Here is a 19,891-nt window from a genome sequence, read left to right as displayed (position 1 = left end):
CGAGAACTTTTCTAATTATCCTCATATTAGACTGTCAAGGATTAATTCCTCCTTATTGGTACACAAGGAAGATGAATCATAGCTCTGCTTACCAATGTCTGATGAGGAGAAAGCACGGACGTAATCAGGCAGGTATGCCCACAATATATGGCTCAGACTGATTTTAGACAGGAAGAACATTATCTGTTCCACAAACTTCTGCATTAGCCAAATAAATTGTCCAAAAGGCTGAAAGAAAAGAGTTTGACTTAAAACAGCAACATAACTTATAATTACAAAAACGGTGACAATACCAAGCATTTATTTTGCATATTTATTTTACGTGATAAGAAAGCAGAGTTTAGGTATCATCTGAAATGTTTTACTATCATGAGTTTCTTGCTAATTCAAAGATCTTGATAGTATTTTGCTGTAGTTTTGATGCCATAAATACATATTATTACACTGGCCTTCTAATAGTAACACCAGTATTTGAATTCATACGGAGCTAAGGTCAAATTTTTGAGTAAACCCGTGACTAGAAAAACAATTGCATGAAAACCACCGAACCAATCCTGAAGCAGGATTTGAATCTACAACCTTCAGGGTTAACCAGCAAATGTACCATGGCAACCAAGGAAAAAATGTAGTCACACTTCAGGAAAAGAAAACTTTATGAAAAATGTATGATATTCAGACATAGTGAGTTATTTGGGACCTCTGCAGTGACAAGAGTTGCTGAAAGTAAGGACCTTTATAGCCTCCAGACAATGATTAGTATTGTGAACTACCACTGCTTGGGTAATGCTGTTCTAATTGCCTTGCAGGATTGTTGCGGATGTATTTTCTATTTCTTCTCTAAGTGTCGTGTATTTTCAGCAGGGCACAATATCAATTAGGTTCCCCCAAAGAGGAAAGTTTGCAAGTGTTAAATGTTGGCAATGCGTGGGAAAGCCAATTGAACATCTTTGGCCAAGCCAACGTCATTGCAAATGCTCAACCAGAGAAGCTTGCACATATAGGTGGCAGTTGGCTGGTGTCATGTTTTTGAAAGGAAAAAATTCATTCACTCCACTAATCCCCTGTATGGCAGGTAGGATGGATGTCATATGAAGCGTACCTAGGTGTGCGTAATCAGTAATGCTACCTTCCATTACCATCGCCAATGAAGCAGCACTTGTTGCTGTATGAGATCAACCAAATAAATGTGTATATACTCTTTTAGCAGACCTGTGTATTCTGCTGGATGTGGCCACCTTTGCTGTGCAAGAGTGCAAATATTGCATTGTCTCAGACTTCGCCCTCTTTCACAATGAATGAACAAAGAACTCAAGTTGTTTCCATGCTGTATCCAATTCAGTGCTAATTTTACTAGCAAATAACCACTTTCCAATGGAAACCATGCAACAGTTTATCTGGAATCCCAAAATTCTTCGGAACATTCCCTATTTTGGAAGATCTGGTGATTTCCCAGCAAATGGCATGGATGAAATATGATGTGGTGCTTTCCCAGCACCACAGCTGAATTAAGTTTTCTTGGGTCCTCCTGCGGGTCAGAGGTTCCATGTTGGTCAACGTTTTGAAGCTCCACTCAAACAAATTTTGATTTGAAAATTTTTTATTTCCACATGAAAACATACAGAGAAAGAAGTGATAAACTCGGAACATTTTGGCCATCTTATATATACACGCCACGGGTCAGGTGACTCTATGTTTCAATTGCTTCTTTGATTACTCTATCACAGTAAATTGCAGAGCAGGAAAGTGAGTTTGTTTCATCCAATATAATCGAGTGGCCCATATCAATGCCTGTGTTCAGCAATGGCTGATTTCTCCATCTTCCCCAACTGTAGGTGTCGTTGGTGTTCCTTTACTCTCGGGTCAATAATCCCAGTAGATGTCTCTGTATGTACAAGGGACTTGTGAAGTGCCTGGGGTCTCAAAGAAGCCATTGAAATACGGATGGAGCATTGGAATTTTAAATAGATTCCAGCTATTCCCTCAGCAATAAGTGGCAACTATTGCTGCGGAATGTTTAAGAATGATGGAAAGGAACACATTGCCATGGTGACCAATTGGGAGGCTTGGAGCTTGACTATGCCATGAGGACAATGGCAGAGTTAGTAGTCACAAATGTTGGCCACTAATTACCTTACCCGGCCCGTTACCCAAGAGAACTTCATCCATTCCTTAATGAAGTTTTCTCTGTATTATTCTTCCCTTGGTTCTTCATCGCTTTCATCTTCATCTGCGCCAACCAATCTCCCTTTGGCCTTCCTCCCTCTGCCCTGCATTTCATTCATCCTCATTCTTTTGAGGCGTTCAGCATCTGTCTACCACTTAGGATCTCTTTTGTCCACTTTTTGTGAATTCTTCAAAGTTTAATTAGAACAGGACTCCTTTTTGTAAAAAAATAAGCACTCAGGAGGTCACAGTCTTTGCATGCGTGCTCATTCCATCACTAAGGGTTATCAATCCGAGCATTTACTTGTGGCTGCAGCTCTTCAATCAATGTGTTCCTCTTCCAATCTTGCCAATCTCTCATAATTCCTTCACAGCTCCTTTCACCAACTTCTCCTGCTTCTTAATGCAGTTCATCTTTAGCCTTCCATTGCAATTTTTCCCCTTTGTACGTCTCCTTCAATTATGGTCTTCAGGAAGATATTGTGCCTCGGGATATTTCTAATTATTTTCATTCTTCCTCATGTTGAAACGTCTTCCATAGTAATCTCTCCATCATCCACTCATTAGAAGCTCTTATCCATTGGTCGCTCAATCGTTCTACTTTCGTCATTCTTCTTTAGAACCACAGTAAGTTAATATATCTTTCAGAAATCTTCATGTTTTGTTATCAGAAGGTCAGGTTGAAACAGTATTTGGTAAATTGTTTCAGATACTTTTGCCATTGCTTTTCCTAATATCGCCGTTAATGTAATTTAATTCAAGGTGGGCACGTATTGCGGCAAATTCCATTTGCCATTTGATGGGCAATTAACTTCTATGAAAGACCCTTACCTCTTTATTCAGATAACTCAGAGGTCTTAAGAATATGTTGCCCAAAAATCCATTGGATACATGGATGGTGTAAAATTTATTGGGAAAGGTTTCAGAAAAAATAGATTTATTTAAGTTTTTGCTACAATGGATCACAATTCTTCAAAGCACATCCCTTCAGCATGGACACACTTTTGCCTGCAGCTTTTCCACATGACTCCAAGGCTTCCTGGTGGGTGCATTCCAGTAGGAGGTCCTTGAGGGTATGCATACAAGCTTCTTTGACAGTATTTAGGGTTCCATGGTGGTGGTGGTGTCCTTTGTGGGAGCATTTCGCTTTTATAGGGAATAGTCAGCTGGTACCAAGTCAGGACTATAAGGGGGTTGGGGAATTGTTGCAATGCCATATGCAGTAAGTCTTTGTAAGCAGACACACTCCACTCTGCTCTCTTGGTCGTCTGTTCAAAGACCGTTGGGAGGATGAGTTGTGATCTTCTGCATCGCCAAATTTTCAGTGATAATGGTATGTGGACGGTCAAATTTGAAATGCCGGTATGATCTGCGACATGTGAACTCTTAACTGACAGTTGTAATTCAGCACTTCACGCAAAGTTAAGAAAAATTATCATCGCAACTTTTTATTCAAACCTTGTAGGTGACATTAAATACATGCATTGATGAGATCTGACTTTGCTATCTCTTTGATCAACTTGCAACTTCTGATTTTAAGGTGGGTGCAACCAGGCTACTGCTTGAGTAGCTTCGGGCATGATGTGGTGGAAGTCAAACATAATGAATAACTGATCGCAGCACTTCTCCTCTTGATTTCAAGCGGAAACGTTCTACAATCAGTCATTCATCTGGCTACTGCTCTCTTACCTTTCCTCATTGAACAGGTGAAATATTCATGATGCATGAATTGTAATTTTATTAATGCTAAATATTATTGTTTGGTTGTAATCATCTCACAATTGCTCATTCATCCTGTGGCATGTAACTCTCAAAAGTGACAATCAGGCCCCTGGCTGTTTTCAGTGAAATAGATGAACAAGGAACGGGCACATTGGTGTATGGATTAGGCCTGTTGTAATTGCACAAGCTTGCGCTCAATCGGGTGGACAATAAGAGGCTACGAAAAATGAAAATTAGACTATGAACGAAAGGCATGCGAGATGAACACTTACCCCAGGTGGAGGTCCAGAGGAAATACTGGATTGGGCTGCCGCTTCGTTTGGTCGGAAGCACACGGCTTGGTAATCATAGATGTGGATGCGGTTGTACACTCCCTCCTGGACCAATTGCCTCATTATGTCTGGTTTGACGTCTCCAAAGAACTGCCCAGTGTCATTCATGCCCCGAGAGCTGACTACCACATATCCATTGTTGTCAAGAGCAAAGCAAGTCAGTTCCTCACCCGAGGCACATGTACGAGAGCATGAGGCCTCAACGCACTGCAACGTAAGGAACAAAAATTTATAAGTGAGTGCGTGTATGCATAAACGAGGGTGGTGTAAAGAAGTTTCCGACCTGACAAAGATACAAGACATTTTTTCTGAAATTTTTGAGGTTGGAAACTTTTCAGATCACCAATATGTGTGTATATATATATATGTATATATATATGTATATATATATGTATATATGTATATATATGTATGTATGTATGTATGTATATATATATATATATATATATATATATATATATATATATATATATATATATATATATATATATATATATATATATATATATATATATATATATATATATATATATATATATACATATATATACATATATATATATATCTAAATGTGTATATAATTAGATAATCTGCTGGTTAATGTAGGTTTTTGGATGGTCACTACTCCCAAATAAATATTTTGTGACTCATAACAAAACACAAAATCCAACAACCTACTCTACATCTGGTCCCTCTTTAGCTCTGAGTACTTTCTTCCTCCCTTCATCCCGTCCAACATTCTTCTCCTGTTCCTTCCCTTTCCTCGTTTGCCTAACATTCTCCCCTCTATTACAGTCTTCAACATCCAACTGCCGAACAATATGCCCTTCATCCATTTTTCTCCTGCCACCTTAGGATTTCTCCCAGAAAACCCTTCTCCTCATCCACCATACCATGTACTCCCTCGTTCGTTTTCTTCTCTGTCCATTTCACCTTCTCCATTCTTCTCCACACCCACATTTCAAAAGCCTCCAATCTACGTCTATCCTCCTGCTTCAATGACCACGTTTCCGCGCCGTACATAGCTAAGCTCCATATCAAAGTTTTTACGAGTCTTTCCTTAACATCCTTACTCAACGTCCCTGTCATCAACTCCCTCCTCCTTGTGAAAGCCTCTTTGCCTAGCGCAATTCTTCTCCTTACGTCCCTACTACTTTGACCGTGTTGGTCCAAAGCACTACCGAGATACGTAAACTGTTCTACCTGCTCTAGTTTTTGCCCTCCTATTTTAATGTTAAACTTGGCCTTTTTCTTTCTAGAAAATCGCATTACCTTTGTTTTATTAATATTGATTCTCATCCAATACCTGTCACACTGAATTTCCAATTCTTTCAGCAATGCTTGGAACCCCTTGGCCGACTGACAAAATAAGGCATCAAAATAAAACAGCAAACCTAACTGATTTTACGAGTTGCCCGCCCACTTTCTTTCCTACCTCCAGTTCTACCCATGCCTCTTTAATCATTTCCTCTGCATACAGATTAAACAGCAACGGTGATAATGGGCAACCCTGCCTTACACCTCTTCCTAACCCGGCCTAACCGGACTCCCCGTTCCCCACTCGCACCTGAGCAGTCTGAGACATGTACAGGTTGCGGATTAGCTTCCTGTCTCTCCAATCTATTCCTATTTTCTGCAATATACTCATTAGTTTTTCCCAATTGGGGGGGGGGGGCGTGGGGGTGGATAACATTCCCGTGGAACTATTGAAATGCTTAGGAAAATGTGGGAGGAAGAGGCTATATGGGCTGATCCGTAGCATTTATGAGGAGGGAATCTGGCCGGAAGACTTTGTGAGATCAGTTTTAGTTCCTATTCCAAAAAAGGTAAAGGCTACATCATGTGAGGACTACAGGACAATAAGTTTGATATCCCACTCAGCTAAAGTTGTTCTCAGGATCATAAACAAAAGGATAGAGAGTAGGGCAAATGATTACTTAGGGAATGATCAGTTTGGGTTTAGGAAGGGGAGAGGTACGTGTGATGCCATTGCAGTAATGAGATCACTAATCGAGAGGAATATAGAATACAATTAGGAAGTATTTGCCTGTTTGCCAGATTTTGAAAAAGCATTTGATAGAGTGAATTGGGAATAAATAAAGAGCATATTGCAGAAAATAGGAATAGATTGGAGGGAAAGGAGGCTAATCCGCAACCTGTACATGTCTCAGACTGCTCAGGTGCGAGTGGGGAACGGGGAGTCCGGTTAGGCCGGGTTAGGAAGAGGTGTAAGGCAGGGTTGCCCATTATCACCGTTGCTGTTTAATCTGTATGCAGAGGAAATGATTAAAGAGGCATGGGTAGAACTGGAGGTAGGAAAGAAAGTGGGCGGGCAACTCGTAAAATCAGTTAGGTTTGCTGTTTTATTTTGATGCCTTATTTTGTCAGTCGGCCAAGGGGTTCCAAGCATTGCTGAAAGAATTGGAAATTCAGTGTGACAGGTATTGGATGAGAATCAATATTAATAAAACAAAGGTAATGCGATTTTCTAGAAAGAAAAAGGCCAAGTTTAACATTAAAATAGGAGGGCAAAAACTAGAGCAGGTAGAACAGTTTACGTATCTCGGTAGTGCTTTGGACCAACACGGTCAAAGTAGTAGGGACGTAAGGAGAAGAATTGCGCTAGGCAAAGAGGCTTTCACAAGGAGGAGGGAGTTGATGACAGGGACGTTGAGTAAGGATGTTAAGGAAAGACTCGTAAAAACTTTGATATGGAGCTTAGCTATGTACGGCGCGGAAACGTGGTCATTGAAGCAGGAGGATAGACGTAGATTGGAGGCTTTTGAAATGTGGGTGTGGAGAAGAATGGAGAAGGTGAAATGGACAGAGAAGAAAACGAACGAGGAAGTACATGGTATGGTGGATGAGGAGAAGGGTTTTCTGGGAGAAATCCTAAGGTGGCAGGAGAAAAATGGATGAAGGGCATATTGTTCGGCAGTTGGATGTTGAAGACTGTAATAGAGGGGAGAATGTTAGGCAAACGAAGAAAGGGAAGGAACAGGATAGGGATGTGGGATGGGATGAAGGGAGGAAGAAAGTACTCAGAGCTAAAGAAGGACCTGATGTAGAGTAGGATGTAGTGTTTTGCTAGGGGTCACAAATTATTTAATTAGTAATTATGTCCGTCTGAAAACCTACCTTTACCTCATAATAATAACATACATACAGACATTTAGCTTAAAATTTAATTATTTATGACTCTAGGTCAGTTAATAATTGATAAGTGAGTGAAAATCAATTTGACCCTTTTTTTATAGAAAAAATAAGGAAAACAAAAAGACCCTAATAAATGCCCAATCATTTTACCTTCTCACAAAAAAAGCAGGATATCTCATCTGAGTTGAGATCAAGGCACTACCAACGCAGTGGTGCCTAATTTTGAGTGAAATCGGAGGTGTACATGAAAATTTTATGACCAAAGTACACTAGCACTGAATGGAGGTGGACCCACTCGCCTATCTCAACTACCAAAGCTCTGAATGTCAATTGGAAATTCAAGTAGCTAAACAAATTGCCTAGTAAGGAACACTCACGGTAGATGTGATGTTTTTGAATCTTGCATAAAGGGCAGAGTGGCGGAACTGGAAACCAACAACAGCTGCTGGAGCTGATTTGCGTCCCTCAGTGTGGAAAATTGCATTGCTTGCGGTCACCAAAGAATCATTCTTGTAGTCTGTTTGAATGAAAAGGAGCACATTGATATTTCAAGTCATTGTTGTTTGGTATGCGGATCGGGAGGAGGAGGAATGAGGTGAGGAAGGATCAAATTTGTTTACATTTGATACCTAAGTTGGATACAGACATCAAATCCCATATTACTTTTTGCATAATTTGATTTGTATTAATTAATTATGTCATATTTTGTATTACTAACAACAGTCTTCATTCAAAAGATTAGGTAGTTGAGGTTAGAGTTCAACTTTTAACACATTGTGTCAGGGAACCAGTTCCTTTCCCTGAGCAAAGCGGTGTTTTCCATGACGTTTGGTGCTCAGAACATCTCACAACTTGTGTGTCTGAATGTGGTTTTTGAAGGCATCGCCCTTCTTTGACCTGAGAACCCTTCATTCTAACTCCAAATGCTTAACAAATCTTTGACAAATCAAAAAAGTAATGAATGCAATAAGATGGGAATGGGAAATATTACTATCCTAATGAAGTCTTTGCTGGTTTTCCACCAGGTCAGGTTTTCAGCTGCCGTTGTGTCAGTGGCTAACTCTTTAATATTCTTTAGGGAATTGATATTGAGTCATCAATTTACTATCCTAGTGTTTCCACCACTTGGGCTCTGGTCACTTCTGATCGGTTGTTGCTTTCTCTCTCTTTCGCATATTTATTTAATGGAGACAGGCTTTCGAAATTGACAAAGAGGGTATTTCTTATATCTCTGCTGACGTGTCCTCCTTCTGGTCACATTTCTACTGCCTCCTCTGTCAGATGCTTGTGGTATCCATTTGATCTGCTCATCAGTTAAGCATTGATATCAGAATACTGATGCAATAGTATTTTTTCACAGATGTTCATCGGTGCGATAGTATGCCACCATGTTATGGCATCATTGCATTGTTGAAGAGGATATGATGTTGGTATGAAGGGGACATGATGATGTTCCACGTGAGGTTCTGAGTATTAATGCTTCAGTATTTGTGATTATTCAGTCTGATGCAGTGTCCTTGACTCAGCTTTCTATCATACAGCAAGTCTCCAAAATGTACGCTTCCCTGCGCTCACGCGGGATGTGATAAACTCCCGGACACTTTGTGTATGTATCAAGTGGTCCTTCAGCCGGAAAAGTTCCCTTTTTAGTTTCCCCCATGGCTGGCAGGTCGTCTTCATTTTGTGTTTTATCACTATCCTTGATGGAGAGTGGGAAATGCCTTTGTTTTCCGCCCCTACTCAAGCATGTTCATTGAGGATGAACTTCAGGAGGGCATTTGACCCAAGACCACAGGTTAGACAGAGGTGATATTAATGTTACCACTAAAAATGATGCATTTTTTCATGTGGAAAGAAGAAAATCATTAAGTAATAACCCAATTCTCACTGATAATGAAGTTGGGATATCATCTTATATCCTACATGAATTTAAAGAAATCTGGCTGTAAAAAATATAGCTATGGAGGTAAAAGAGCATTCCTCATGTGTAACAGAAGTTTGCAGACTGTTTTCCTTCACCAAAATGACTTTTAAAACTCCTCTTTTGGCAAGATTGCTTCTCGTTTGTTTAGCGAAGGAATCTCCAGGGGAAATGTATGATTTTTATATCATTGGCTGTTTTAATGATTAAAGCATTTATGAAAGTGAAAGCCTTCATACTATTCCACATAGGTAATGAAAAAGTACCCTCTCTTTTATGCTTTTTTTTATAGATAACAGTGAAATCTATAAAGTTATATCTTAAGAGATGGATTTTATAATTCATGCATTTCATTGGAATCTTCTATTGCTGTTGAAAATTTTCATTATCAACAGTAATTGGTACAATTTTTGAGTTCGTGTATCCAAAATTATTGGATTAGGAACGCAAAATGCTTTTTGTTTTATGTATACAGGGTGCGGTGTGGTACCCAGATTTCTCCAAAGCATTATACTAAGCCACAATATCATACAATACAGTTGATCTGCGGTACCGGAAGAATCGAATTATTTCGAAATATAACACCCAGCACGATAACACTATCCATACTAGCGGCTCTTCTATTGTACTCCGTACTTCCATGTAACATCTCAGCCATTTTGAGGTCATGACTGTTTACTACATACCTATAGCTTTCAAGGCCACCAATCGCAGCCTCCAGTTGAACTATGATATGGTGGGAAATTCAAATTGAAATTTGTCCAGATTTAAGCACCGCACCCTGTACAAGGCCTGTACAAAAAAAGATGAGGCTGGTCTTCCAATGTGAAAACTGCTTGATGGATCACAATCAGTGAGTTAATATCGTATAGTGGCATGTGTGAGAAGTAAAATACCACCTCCCTCGTGGCCCTATCTTGACTTGTTTCCGCACAACAGCAATCCTTGTCTAAGCTTCTTGGGTCGGTGAGAATTAAGGTGTTGGAGAAGCAGCGGGTGTGCATTGAATTTTGTTTTTTTTTGTTGGGGAAAAGTGCAACCAAAACTCATGTAATGATTCAAGAGATATTTGGCAATGAATCTATGAGTCGGGCAGAGTGTTTCCATTGGTAAAACCAATCCAATCTGAACAAACCTTGACTGATGAAGAACCAAGAAGTGGACCACTATTGACTTCAACAAACTAATCCCCACGTCAACAGTTTGAATGATTTAGTGCAGGCAAACCGTAGGCCAAATGCCCAGGAGATTGCTGATGAAGTTTGCATTAGTGTCGGATTATGGTTCCCCATTGGTTGAAAGAGACCACAGATGAGGGAAAAAGTCTTCAATCTTTCATCACTGCAATGCAGCGGCGCAACCATCATTCGGGCCAAAAACTGGGCACTGGTGATCCCCCGGCCACCCTACCCTCCGGATCTTGCTCCAGCGGACTTTTTCCTAAGTTGAAATCCACCTTGACTGGATACAGATTTGAAAATATTGAGGACGTTCAACAAAATTGTACTGCACACTTAAAAGGCTATCCCGAAAGAAGTGTTCCAGGCGGCATTTGAAAGCTGGAAAAAATGTTGAGAGTGTCGTATTGGCAGACGAGGGATTTATTTTAAAGAGGATAAGCATGATTAAAAAGTAACTAATAAAATCAAGTAATTATTCCAACAGTCTCATCTTTTTTTGTATACAGACCTTGTGTACCCATTGCTATGTGCCTGTGATATATATACTTCTCTCCTGCATACATTGAATGTGTTAAAGTTTTACCATTTCAGCATACTCTTGCATCATGTGATTCGCTCCTTGTACTCTCAAAGTTGGTATGATTATAGGAATTGAAGAGGGAACAAAGAAAAAAGATGGATACATACATATCAACAAGGATTGTAGGAATGAGGAAGAATGAAATTGTAATATGGTAATAAATTATGAGTATCCTCTCATCACGCCATCAATTCAACATCTTGTGCAATAAATTTTGAATTGAAATAGCATTTGTTTTCCTTCATTGTGCCATTAAAAATTTAAAAAAAGAGAATTATTGTGCTTTTTTTCAAGAGTTTATGACAAAAATATGGAGAAATTCATGAATGTTTATGTTTAAGCACAAAAAATTGCAAAAGAAAGCATTATCAGTAGAAATTGTGAGTGATTTATCAGTTGAATATGTCAGGAGATTATATGTTTACAGCCAAACGAAACACATTCACTGTTTACAGGATATTTTAAATCTCTCGTCAATTTCTAAGTCATGAAAATCACATGTCTTGGTAATCAGGTTGCAGTTTTTTAATATCAGTTTACTTTTATTAATTACTCTCATGGAGGCAGCACTTCTGTGAAATATTATTAGGTAAAGTAAAGATAACGTGTATTTGAAATAGGCAAGTAACCAGTAATGGATGACTACTCTCTTGTTATGTGCTTGGCTCTTAAGCCATGCCACATCATGCATATCCCAAAAATGTCCTGAGGAATGAGTTTTTTATTGAGAGGGAAGGGAATTTTTTATTTTAGGGAGAATTTCATTTCCGTTAAGACAAGGGGCCCATGGAAATGTGAAAATTCATGACACTCATTCAAGTGGCCTTATCAAAGCCAGGTTTCATCATGCCTTCCTAAACTTAAGGTTAACCTTAACTCTGGTTAAGGCCAAAATTCAAAGTTTTATGACTGTTATTTCAGTTCAAAACCAACCATTAAACTGCCCAATAACTGATGGACTGTTTTGCTATGCCTACAGTATGTACATTCACTAATTTTTGATCTTATTTGTTTATAAATTTGAATTTCTCTTCAATTGAACGTTTGCAGAAATTAATGATTGGTTTAATGACACATTATTGAATAAGTACTGCATAAAATTAATAGTGAAATATGTGTTCAGGAGAGCACTTAGTAGAGACATTTCATATGAAAAGGTTCTACATACCAGCTTTGAATGGCACCGAGTAGACATAACTTGCTGGATCCACAAAATGCTGCTCTACCGCTCTCTTATACCAGACTTCGTCAATGGCTCGCTTATTCAGAACGCTGAAGTGACTGGAGGGGAAGGTGAAATGATGTTTAAAAAGAGAGAGAGAGGGGGAAAAAAGTAGAGGGGGCAGATTTACAGCATGTATTTCATCTGTGGGTGAAGGAGGAACTCCATTGAAGGGGATTTAATGCTCTTCCACCATTTTTCCATTTACGAATAACTGATCGTAACACTTTTCCACTTGATAAAATTTATTTTATGACCATATTTCAATGTATTACATCATAATCAGGAAGGTGACCTGATGATGATGTAACACATCGAAACCCAGCTGTAAATATAAATTTTATCGAGTGGAAAAGTGCTATGATCAGTTATTCATAACGTTTGACTTCCACCACATCACATCTGAAGCTACTCAGTGTTTTACATTTACCTTCCACCTAAGATTTGGAAACAAGCTGAAATAAATATTTTTATCACTGTGCATGTTCATCAGTTAAAATAAATTATGCTACAAGTATAGAAATAAAATGGATAGTTCACCTAAGGATCAAAGGTGATCTTTCAAATTTACCTTTGGCGTGAGCACAAGAAGCTCTCAACTTAAATTGTTTAGTGAACAAGGTTGAACAATCATTTTTTCCCATGACAGACTACAAATTCCAAAGAAACGCTAAAGATTGAGGGATCTGGGTTCGAGTCCCAGTCAAGGCGAATGATTTTTACGCTCTGAAATTATTGCATTGAAATGACAGACTACCATTTAGATTTTGGATAGGCATGCAGGCTAACCACTGCTCAATTTCCCAGCCTTCGCTGCAATAAACCCTTCTTCAGTTCTGTTTCCCTTCATCCCATCCAACATCAACAACCAGGGAGTAAACAACAACAAAGGAGTAAGACAGGGATGCAACCTCTTGCCAGCAATATTCAACATACACCTGGAAGAGGCAATAAAAGAAACACAAGAGTATGGCATCAAAGGAGTCAAGGAAAATGGAGAAGAAATCAACATTCTCTGGTTTGCAGATGACATTGCAGAAGTGGTGGAAATGCAAGAGGACCTGCTAGCAACTCTTTAAGTGCTATGGATCAATCAATTCAGGAATATAATATGAACATCTTCAAGAAGAAAACTAAAATCCTTGAGTGTGGAAGAGAGAAGCTGAATGTAGGTATCACAATTCGAGGGGTGAAACTATAGCAAGTGGAATCCTTCATCTACCTGGGCAACAGCACAACATGGGATGGAAGAAGTTCGACCAACATCGAGCAAAGAATAGCTTAAGCTAATAATGTATTCATGAAGAAGAGACAATTGCTATGTTCAAAAAACCATAAGGTTGGAAATAAGGAAGCAATTTGTCAAGACTATTGTGTGGAGCATGGTGCTCTATTGTTCTGAGACTTTGAACGCTGGAAAAGTGGACCAGTGAAGAATAGAAGAAGCCTTTGAAACATGGTGCTGAAGGAGAATACTGAATATTAAATGGACAGACAAAGTGAGGAACGAGGAAGTATATAGAAGAGCAGAGGAGGATAGGAAAATACGGAGAACTCTTCGGCAAAGAAGAAATAGATGATTGGATACATATTGAGGCACAATGGACTGGTTAGGAACATAAGGGAAGGAAAAATAGAAGGGAAGATTTGACGAGGAAGACCAAGAGACATGTATATAGGACAACTTAAGAAGGCCGTAAAACAGAGACTGTATCAGGGATTGAGGGCATTGACATTAAAAAGAGTAGAATGGAGGGCTGCAGTAAACCAATACTAGGATTGAAACACTAATGGTGATCAAACAAGACATCATTCATTTGATTGGGGATTATAAAATTTTATTATGCAAATATTAAAACTGCGCATTGACCCAAACCAGTTGATAATACAGGAGCCGGGGAATAAAATAGAAACTGTAAACATCCCATGAGGTTTTTTTGGGAACATACATATTAGTTAACAAGGCATGAGACGAACTAGAGATAGGAATAAAGGTTGGCGGGGAATAGATAAAATCAGTAAGTCAGCCAAGGGGTTCCAAGCATTGCTTAGTGAATTGGATATTCAGTGTGACAGATATGGGATGAGAATCAACATTAATAAAACAAACGTTATACGATTTTCTAGAAAGAAAAAGGCTAAGCTAAACATTAAAATAGGAGAGCAAAAACTAGAGCAGGTAGAACAGTTTAGATACCTCAGAAGTGTTTTCGACCAAAATGGTCAAAGTATTAGGGACGTAAGGAGAAGAAATGCGCTAGGCAAAGAGGCTTTCACAAGGAGGAGGAAGTTGATGAGAGGGACGTTGAGTAAGGATGTTAAGAAAAGACTTGTAAAAAATTTGATATGGAGCGTAGCTATGTACGGCACGGGAATGTGATAATTGAAGCAGGAGGATAGACCTAGATTGGAGGCTTTTGAAATGTGGGTGTGGAGAAGAATGTAGAAGGTGAAATGGACCGAGAAGAAAACAAATGAGGAAGTACTTGGTATGGTGGGCGAAGAGAGGGGTTTGTTGGGAGAAATCCTATGGAGGCAGAAAAGTGGATGAAGGGGGTATTGACTGGCAGTGGGATGTTGAAGACTGTAATTGAGGGGAAAATGTTAGTTAAACGAGGAAATGGCAGGAACAGGATATGCATGTTGGAATGGGAGGAAGGGAGGAAGTATATACACAATAAGAATATGGAATAAAGGGAGGAAGTAAGAACACAGAGATGAAGAAGGACTTGTTATTGAGTAGGACGTTGAATTGTTTTTTGTTAAGAGAAACATAATTATTTATTTGGTGACTGTGCCTATCCAAAACCTACCTTACCTGGTAGATTGCCTATAATAAACATACAAGTTGAGCTGAAAAATAGCAGTGGGGAAGGAGCCATTTCTATCATATTGTATTTGATAGATATGTTCTCAGGGGGCAACCAGGAAGCATCGATGTCAGTAGCTAAATGAAATACCTAAGGATGTCATTGAAACCAAAATCCCACTCCCCCATTAGTGGACAAAAAGATCACCATTTCGCATTCCTGAGAAAACTTCTTTCTTTTTAAATGTCCAATGGTCTTTGGAATAAGGTAACCACAGAAATGACAATGGCTGGTATTCATTAAGAATCTTCAATAATTGATTGAACAAAATTGCCTAATTAAATCTGGAGGGACAATTCTTGCCATTCAGTGATCAAAAAAGGTCTTAAGTGCTGTGGAATAAGGTCAGCTTTGTCAGAGATAATCATATTTCATATTGAACTTCATCAGTCAGGGATATCACTGAAACAAGTAAATACTCAAGCAAGCATGATTTTATGCAGTCCTTAAGGTCTTATTGCTCAAATAAGTGTGTGAATAAGCCGACCTTCATTACAGCAACTGTAAAATCAACTTAGGCAATTTTTTTATTTTCTGTAGAGTGTACAGGGTCGCACCCAAAAGTAGTAGGACTGATTTTCTCTGGCGCGAACGGAGCGATGGAGGGGGGTCTGCCTGGCAGGGTAAGGTGGAGGGGGCTCTTAGCAACAGACCGACACCAACCTCAGTCGCCCGTGGGCTGTCATTGAGTGAGGACACCGTTTTTAGTGAAGCAAGTTTTTTGTCCGCGTCGAAAAACAAAATGAATCTGAATTTAGAGCAACGTTATTCCGTGAGGTTTTGTGCGAAACTCGGGAAGACGGCAGCTGAGACCCTCGATATGATCAAGCAGGCTTATGGGGACACTGCCTTAAGCCGTTCCACAGTATTTGAGTGGCACAAGTTGTTTAAAGAGGGTAGGGAGCTCGTTGAAGACGACCTTCGCTCCGGACGGCAAGAACCGACATGAATGTGGACAGAGTGAGGACACTGCTGAACACAGACCGACGCTTAACCAGTGAAGAAATTGCAGACCAGTTGGGTCTGTCTACATCCGACGTCCAACGCATTATTTCACAGGGTTTGGCCATCGCAAACTGCTGGGTGCTTCATCATGACAACGCGCCGTGCCATGGCGCGCTCGTCGTCGGACAGCTCCTGGCCAAATACGGCGTTGCCACGTCGCCGCACCCGCCCTATTCTCCCGATCTGGCACCACCGGACTTCTTCTTCTTCCCCATGATGAAAAGTCAGCTCAAGGGACGACGTTTTGACTCGATAAAGGCCGTTCAAGAGGCTTCGACGAGGGTCATCAACGGCATCCCCAAAGAAAATTTCCAGCGGGCGTACGGGGAATGGGAGCAACGTTATACTAAGTGTGTAGCAGCTCAAGGAGCATACTTTGATGATTATTAAGTCGATGGAAGTATATTGTCAACAAAATTCTTGTAAAAAAATCAGTCCTACCATTTTTGGGTGCGACCCTGTATAGTGCCACTGTTATCAACCCGAAGGTTGGTTTGGTAGGTGATGGCAGATTTCACTCAATGGCATGTGAAATTCACACATAAGGGTAGGGAGGCTATTTCCTTGCTCCCTGTAACATTTCCTACGGTTTCACAATAGGAGACCTGGCACAGGAAAAAAATCATTAAGCTTGGTTAAGTGGCTGAGGGTGCCCAAAAGGAGCCCCCAGGAATCGAACCCAGGCCCTCCAGTTTGCAGTTCAGACCTCCACCCACTGGACTATCGACTGAGTAAAATATATACAATAAAAATCATATGACATGGTGTTTTATGGTGGCCAAACAAACAAATTACAACTACTTGAATTCTGATTGATCAATGTCTCAAGCATTATATTGAGTTTGGCTCAATGAAGCTCACCTTAATGTAGGTAATGTGACCTTAATCGAGACTGCCGTAATCAAGATTGTCTCTTTGGATGAATGTGTAAACTTCCCTCGACTAAAGTCCCTTTACAAATGAGGTGCTGTTCATCAAATATGTCCAAAGTCATGACTTAGGAACCAACTATGAGTACTTATGCCAATTGTCACCTTTTTTTCTCTATGATCAACAAGCACTTGTCTAAAACTATGTACCCGAAAATATGAAATATTTTATACCCTAGATTTCTGGAGCAGTTGGACATAAGTCAATATTTTGGCCAAATTGAATGGATACTGTTTCTGAAATATTATTCAGAAAGTGCTGTGAAATTTATTAGGCTTTGCTCAATAATGAAGAACTCATTAATAATTTACTGAGAATATCAAAGGTGATACTGAAAATCAATTATTTTTGTGTGAAAATCAATTATTTTTTTCTGTGGTGATTAAATGAAATTGTACCATGGCAATTGATGGATTCATGCAGATGAGAGAAGTCAGTGCTGATCTTATGCCATTGTCTGGGTTTCTTTCACCCAAGAGGCTAATTTCATGTTGGAATACAAGGTGCATTCAAAAAGTAAGGTGACTTTTCAAATTTTGAAGACAACAACCATTCTATTTTTGATTTTTTTTGTTTTGTTGTGTGGGTAAACATGTCCCAAACATTTGTTTGCAGTTTAAACCATATAGCATATTCAGATTGCTATTGACAGATACAAATGTTAGATGTGTTTTGGTCTGCTCGGCAATTTTCTGCCATAAAAAAATTGGATCGAATAATTTGCATCAAATTTTGTGTAAAAAATGGAATTAAGTGCTCCAAAACACTTGAAACGTTGACAGTGGTATATGATGAGTCTGCTCTGAGTAAAAAAATGTTTATAAGTGGTACAAGCTACAATTCCAAGATGGCCAAGAAGATGCCAATGATGAGCCTTGCTTTGGACGCCCCAACACGTCAACAACAGATCAAAATGTTGAAGCAGTGAAGATAATTGTTTTGAGAAATCATTGAATTGCAATTGGAGAAGTTGCTGAGGATGTTTGCATATCAGTTGGCTCATGCCATACAATTTTTTAGGATGTTTTTGGCATTCCATTACCAGGGCATAGTGCATCAGGAGTTGTTCAGTGAATAAGGAGTTTTGGAGGATTGGAAAAAGCATAGGCACAAGTGTATTATTATTTATCTGGGGGGGATTACTTTGAATGGGACAACTTGAATATTGCAGAATAATTCCAATATATTTTCATAAAAACATACAGTCACCTTATTTTTTGAACACACCTTGTATGTTGCCTAGGAACAATGACATTCTCATCTCGGTGACAATGACGTCACTCAACTTGGTGGCAAGGGTGACGATAGGATCAGAAGTGAGAAGTGTCCAATTTATTCCCCCAAAAGTTGAAGTTGACACATTTTATGCACAGGTGGAATTAAAATTAGATAGATGTTAGCTTCTTACGGCTCTGAGGAAGCTTCTTCTGAGTCAGATGCAACTGGGTAATCTTGCCATCTTGTGAGACCACTTCTTGTGGCCACAAATGACACAGTTATACCAAACCGCTGCTTGAACTCTTTCCTACATGATGATGCAAGCAAGCCCGAGGAGAAAGAAAAGAGAGGAAGGAGTCATAAAATTCACAATTACTTTAAATCAATTTTTCATGTTAACGTAATGATTTCATTTTATTTTTTTTTAATTTCAAATTTCAGCCTTGAATTTAATATTAGGAGGCTTGATTCATGAGCAAAATCGCTTCATCAAAAACAAAGGTTGACATACTCATGACAGTAAAACAGCAGATAAATTTAATTTTCATGTTTTCTTTTTTCTTCTGCAAAATATTAAGCTTCAGTGCCTTAAAATTTTTGCTATCATTGCTAATAAAAGCTGTTTATTTTGAATAGTTTTGATAAAATTGAAGATTCAAGATTACACCATTCACAATCTACGGCAAGCACATGTAATCAAATGACTTCGCTTGGGATCTTTTTTATTTTTTAAACGTACACTGAACTAAATTAATTTTAATATGCATTACAGATGGTATTATTGCTTAAAAAAATTCAATGCAACAAATTGGGTAATGCTATATAGGGCGCCTATTTTGTAGCAATGAAACACATTCACTTTGAATTTTCTAGGGAGGCAAAAAGGGAGGGGGGGGTGGTTTGAGTTATCAAGAAGTGGGGAGAGAGGGGGGGATAGAACATTAAACTAAACTGTTCTCACGTACAATATAGGGAGTACACCAATGAATACATGTTTGAAGAATCTGTATCAATTAAATCTACAGAACTGAGTGAGGTAGCGTGGATATTTAGTATACATAATTTGTTTGATTCCAAGTTAATTCTGGCAATAAAAAAACTAGACGTAAAAATCCAGACCTCATTCAATTGATATGGTACATGTGGAGGAAATTAATTCTAGGAACTTAAGTAAGGGTAAGACTCTCACGTGGAAACTACCACTTACGAAAATATACTTGATAAATACAGTCATCATCTGTAAACATAGTGATTGAGTGGGCATGCATTAATTACTCCTCATTATTTTTTATATTTATATATACTATATATATATTTTTTTTCTCTTTGGCATATGCCAAAGGCTGAGTAAATTTCATAATGTGAGATATCCCATTTATGAAATTTTGCCAATATAGAGTCCTTATTTTTTATATATATATTTATATATACTTAAAAATCTTCATTATCAATGAAAATATTGCGCAATTATTATTTTTTTGAAGTGATGGGTTTATAATAATGTACTTTACCTGGGCAACAGAACCATCAGCATGTCTATGGGGCTTATAAAAGCACGGAGTGAACAGGAATATGTGTCAGTTAGTGCGTT

At 38.9% G+C, this 19,891-nt stretch overlaps 1 protein-coding gene across 3 annotated transcripts in view; it reads right to left on the bottom strand.

The window, feature by feature from the left end:
- Nucleotides 1-19,891, bottom strand: part of stj (voltage-dependent calcium channel subunit straightjacket) — a 165,879-nt gene that overhangs the window by 14,017 nt on the left and 131,971 nt on the right. For all 3 annotated transcript variants that reach the window (XM_071594678.1, XM_071594676.1, XM_071594677.1), the window contains 5 exons: nt 18,491-18,607; nt 12,224-12,336; nt 7,751-7,890; nt 4,158-4,424; nt 93-228 (listed from right to left, as the gene is read on the bottom strand). In XM_071594678.1, the coding sequence (XP_071450779.1) occupies nt 93-228; nt 4,158-4,424; nt 7,751-7,890; nt 12,224-12,336; nt 18,491-18,607 (773 nt within the window). The remainder of the gene's footprint in view (nt 1-92; nt 229-4,157; nt 4,425-7,750; nt 7,891-12,223; nt 12,337-18,490; nt 18,608-19,891) is intronic.

Source organism: Hetaerina americana, unplaced genomic scaffold (genome assembly GCF_022747635.1).
Source record: "Hetaerina americana unplaced genomic scaffold, ioHetAmer1.1.p SCAF_66, whole genome shotgun sequence".
In the NCBI taxonomy this organism is placed as follows: domain Eukaryota; kingdom Metazoa; phylum Arthropoda; class Insecta; order Odonata; family Calopterygidae; genus Hetaerina; species Hetaerina americana.
Note: the sequence above shows the minus strand (reverse complement) of the source record. Positions and strands in the feature narration are given on the sequence as shown.